At 38.4% G+C, this 5,318-nt stretch overlaps 1 protein-coding gene across 1 annotated transcript; it reads left to right on the top strand.

The window, feature by feature from the left end:
• Positions 1-3,982: 3,982 nt before the first annotated feature.
• Positions 3,983-4,950, top strand: LOC106089779 (uncharacterized). The gene is made up of 2 exons (XM_013255757.2): positions 3,983-4,069; positions 4,137-4,950. Exons 1-2 carry the CDS (start codon positions 4,067-4,069, stop codon positions 4,935-4,937), a joined length of 804 nt encoding a protein of 267 aa, XP_013111211.1. The 5' UTR covers positions 3,983-4,066; the 3' UTR covers positions 4,938-4,950.
• Positions 4,951-5,318: the final 368 nt, after the last annotated feature.

Below are 5,318 nucleotides of genomic sequence, written 5' to 3' on the forward strand. Positions count from 1 at the left end.
TGCAAATTAAGGAAGTGATGGAATGGCTTAGATATAATGTCATTACGATGATTGGCATTAATATATACTCAGGCAGCCATTAAATTCCTAGAGAACGTATTTCTGAACACAAAAACCGCCCTCGACTGTCGCGGTTCTCTCAACGAGATGGCTGAACAGTTCAAAATTCACCTGATCTGGGTGCCGGCTACAGAGATATCCGAGGGAATTGTAAAGAGGACGAGCTTGCGAAACTAGGACCTACCCTACACATTCCAGGGATAGTCGAATCTGTGGGTGAAAGCTAAGATTTCAGGACCAGTCCCGAAGGACAACGAATGACAGGTGATCACAAACAAGGGGATGTGAGCATTCCAAAACAATGTGGCCTAATCTAGATTTGAAGATGTCTACCGCTTTACTGCCATTGGCTAGAATAGACTTCTCAGTCATTGTGTCCGTCATTACAGGTTACTGTCTAATCGGAAACATGAGTGGAGCCGTGAGAATGCGGACCCTCCCCCTTAGCCTAATTTTCAGAAACGCCAGATCTCGGAAATGGGTGGTGCGGTTTAAAACAAATTTTGTGTGCTCTCTTACAGTAACCTAAAAACAAAAATTTGGTATCCAAATTTCGGATGGGGTACCTAGGGGGGACGCCCCGTTCCCAAATCTTTGCAAATAGACCAATCACGACAACACGGGACTCAAATGAAAGGTATTTAAGATTAGAAAACCTATCTGATATCCAATTGTCGTACTAAGTGTTTGGGGGGACCACCCAAATAAGAGGTTTTTAGAGTAGAACACGAATCTGATATACATTTTCAAAGCCAAGTCACTGAGTGGCCACATCCCTCAAAATAGCCCCCAAACCGGTCATGTTTGCCGACTATGGAAAAATGGAGCTCTAATAAAAGGTATTTGGTAGTATACCATGAATCTGATATCAACATTCGGGACCAACTGTCTTGGGGACGTCCCACCACCATAACAACCCCCAAATAGGACGTATTTATTTGCTCACCAAGACAATTTGGGTCTTCAAGACAGTGGTGCTCGATATTCACAGTTTTTAAGGCCCATACCCCAAACCGGACATATTTCCTGGCTTTTGCAATAAGGTATTTAAATGAATGCTATTTGAAATTAGAAAACGTATTTGATATCCAATTTTGAGCCCAATGGCAATATGGGGTTCAAATAAATGATATATCGATATATGAGAATAGAGCACGTTGCTGATTTATTTTCAGGACTTAGTGTTTGGGGGATCACCCCACTCCCCAAAAACCCCTAAATCGGCCATAATTACTTTTTTTTAGAATAGCAATTTGATATCCGAATGTAGGACCATGTGTTTAGGGCATCACCCCTTATCTGGCTGAAATAAAGTATTTTAAGAATGGAGTATATCTTACATCCAAACTTAAATTCGTAGACCAATAAAGATTATATGGGAGTCAGATAAAGGCACTTATATTGTTCAACTGTTAGTCAAGCGATATACTATTTTCACAGCATGGTATTTCATGCTATGAAAATAGTATATCGGCCCGGCCGAACTTGGCACGCTTTTACTTGTTTTTGATAATTCTACAATTATTAAGTATATCCTTCCATACAAAAAATAAAAAATGACAATTCTTTAACTAGTTTTCGAGATATAACACTTGAACTCGGTCCAAAATGCCTTATAATTGTTTTTTTTTTTGAAAATCGAAAAATGTAAACTTTAAACGCTGTATCTCCTAAACAAAAAATCTGACTTTTTTGTGGGTAGAATTTTTTAAATCGTTGGAATGTTTTACATAAGGTAGGTTCTTTCAAAATTTCGTAGTCGTACATAAAAATTTTTATTTTTACTACCTGTTTCCTCAATCTGAGCCATAGTGCGTCGCTGCCTCTCATATATACGCTCGGTCGATTTGCAGTAATAATGCAATTAAAGCTTTCGATATCTCGGGTGAATTTCATATGAATCGGATTTAGGTATAGCTTCAATATATATCTTTCATCCTATATGGCCTTTCAAGGTTGTAAAGGGTGATTTTTTTGAGGTTAGGATTTTCATGCATTAGTATTTGACAGATCACGTGGGATTTCAGACATGGTGTCAAAGAGAAAGATGCTCAGTATGCTTTGACATTTCATCATGAATAGACTTACTAACGAGCAACGCTTGCAAATCATTGAATTTTATTACCAAAATCAGTGTTCGGTTCGAAATGTGTTCAAATTTTGACAAATTTTGTTCAGCGATGAGGCTCATTTCTGGTTGAATGGCTACGTAAATAAGCAAAATTGCGGCATTTGGAGTGAAGAGCAACCAGAAGCCGTTCAAGAACTGCCCATGCATCCCGAAAAATGCACTGTTTGGTGTGGTTTGTACGCTGGTGGAATCATTGGACCGTATTTTTTCAAAGATGCTGTTGGACGCAACGTTACGGTGAATGAACACATTTCGAACCGAACACTGATTTTGGTAATAAAATTCAATGAATTGCAAGCGTTGCTCGTTAGTAAGTCTATTCATGATGAAATGTCAAAGCATACTGAGCATCTTTCTCTTTGACACCATGTCTGAAATCCCACGTGACCTGTCAAATACTAATGCATGAAAATCCCAACCTCAAAAAAATCACCCTTTATATGTCCCCATTTTGTCCCTATCTTAACAAAACTTAGCATGAGGTGTTTTATATGACGTCCCAATATGTGTGCAAAGTTTCATGAAAATTGTTTAAAATTTATATAGACCCCATATATATATATATATATATCTTTCAACCGATATGGAATTATAAGCTGTAGAAGCCACAATTTTCGTCCGGTCTTAACAAAATTTTGCAAAAGGTATTTCATTTGACGTCTCAACATATGTGACCAAATTTATCAAAATCATTTACGTATAGATCCCATATACATATATATTTTAGCTGATATATGCTTTTAAGACTGTAGGAGCCAAAATGCAAGTCCTATCATAAGAAAATCTTGCAAGGTTCTATTCGATATTTCAACAGGTATTCAAAATTAAAGTCTGACTACAATAGATTTAGACATTATGTTATGTATGTTAAAAGTAGTACATATACTCGATGGTATAGGGTATTATATAGTCGGCCCCTCCCGACTTTTGGTTTTCTAAGCTGGTTTACTCTTCTCCAAGCTATTGAACTTGCTTTTGTTTAGGAAATAGTGCATCGATTTACTTTTGTATTGCTATAATTATGCAATTCACACATGGTCAAATCCGTATCCATAGCTCTTCACATTGCAATTTTAAGCTAAGCCATTAACACCGTGACGTTGATCCGTTTATAAAAAAGCCAACAAATAAATCAAATTTAAATGAAACACTAATAACCATAATCTCAACAACTTCAATTTGTAGTTAACTCTTTGGGGGGATTAAAATGAAATCGTTTCAAGTGGCCAAATGAAAAAAAAAATTCCCAAATATAAACCTTAAATTGTTTTATTTTTTCGTATTTGTTTTTCGAAAAAGGCACATCAACCAAACTTCAGTTAGAATAAAAATGGGCAAAATAAGCAAGAAGACTGTTTGCGCAGTTCTATGATTTTGTACTTCGTTTTGTTTTTGTAAGCATATCCCAAAAGTTTATGGTCTAGAATTGTGGTACACCATATGATGGATGGACGGATGGATGAATGAAAAGCGATTTCGAGCAGTGTTGGTTATTAAAGTACTTCAGAATTTGTTATAAGTGCTTGGTTACCCACTTATGGTATAATTCGTACTTTTATTATGGCCAAAAGCCAAGTAAAAAAAAAAAAAAAAAAATTGGGTGTAGACACCCACAAGTACATACTCTCACACACACACACACACACTCACATATGGTCCCATTAGACATATAGTCAGCCACCCCATTAATGGTTTGTCTAGAGATGCTAGGCCACTTAACCACAGCTTGGTTAGAAGTTTTGGACTATAAATACTTGGGGGCAACTCAAATAAAGCATCATTGGCCTACAAGCCAAGCCAAGAAGAAGAGTAAACAAAATAGAAATTGTTACAATTTGATTTTGTTCAAACTTTTTTCTAACAAATAAGAAAAAAATGGTAAGTGTTCTTAAGGCCTGGATTAATCCTTAAAGAGATTTTTATTCCAAAAATATTCCCTTTCCAGAAACTCTTTGCAACCCTGTTGACTTTGTGTCTAGCCGTTGTGGTATCCGCCCAATCTAATGCCATTGATGCTGCTGTAGACGAACCCTCCCAGGAATATTTACCCCCAGCCGAGGAAGCCAATGCAGCTAAATTGGCTGAAGATGGTTACCGGTATAAAACTGTAAGAAAATTGAAATATCGCGCCCGCCATCGTCGTGATGTCTCCCAAGAATATTTGCCTCCAGTCAATGAACCCAATCAGGAATATTTACCTCCCTCAGAGGAGAAAGCAGAAACCAAGTTGGCCGATGATGGTTATCGCTACAGAACCGTACATAAGCTGAAATTACGCTCCCGTCATCGTCGTGATGTCTCTCAGGAATATTTGCCTCCCGTTAATGAACCTACTCAGGAGTATCTGCCCCCGGGCGAAGAGAAGGCCGAAGATGGTTATCGTTACAAGACTGTGCGAACTTTGAAATTCCGTTCCCGCCACAGACGTGATGTTTCGGAAATTGAAAAACCCTCCAAGGACTACTTGCCTCCAGTCGATGTAGAATTGGCCCCTGATCTAAAAACCGTGTTGGGTGATGATGGCTATCGTTACAAAACTGTGCGCCGTTTGAAATTGCGTCGTCACAGACGTGAAGCTGATATGCCAGCAGCCGATAATGCTGCTGCCGCCTACTTGCCTCCCGCCGAAGAGATGCCCGCCGACGCTGCTGCCGCTGATATGCCCGAGACCAAGAGCGCAGAATTAGCCCAAGATGGTTATCGTTACAAGACTGTGCGCCGCATCAGATATCGATATCGCCAATAGATAGGATGCTTAAAATGGGAGAAATGATATGGAATGGATTTTAATTTTTGGCAAAGTCAATTTTGGACAATGTTGTGATCAAATTAGTTATAAAATAAGTAGTCTATAATTTAAGTGAAAAATAAAAGCATAGGAATGGAAAAAATTCCAAAAAATTTGAGAGGTTTCTGTGGGGAAGTAATAAATCAGGCTGAACTGATTCCCTTGAAATTTTCACAGAGGGTGCATAATGATCCCGTGGTGAATACAGGGTACTAAATTTTTTTATATTTGATGGGGGCGGACCCTCCCCCTTACCCTAATTTTCAAAAATGCCAGATCTCGGAGATGGGTGGTGCGATTTAAGCGAAGTTTTGTGCGCTCTCTTATAGTAGGTTAAAT

The sequence above is a fragment of the Stomoxys calcitrans genome, chromosome 1 (assembly GCF_963082655.1).
Source record: "Stomoxys calcitrans chromosome 1, idStoCalc2.1, whole genome shotgun sequence".
In the NCBI taxonomy this organism is placed as follows: domain Eukaryota; kingdom Metazoa; phylum Arthropoda; class Insecta; order Diptera; family Muscidae; genus Stomoxys; species Stomoxys calcitrans.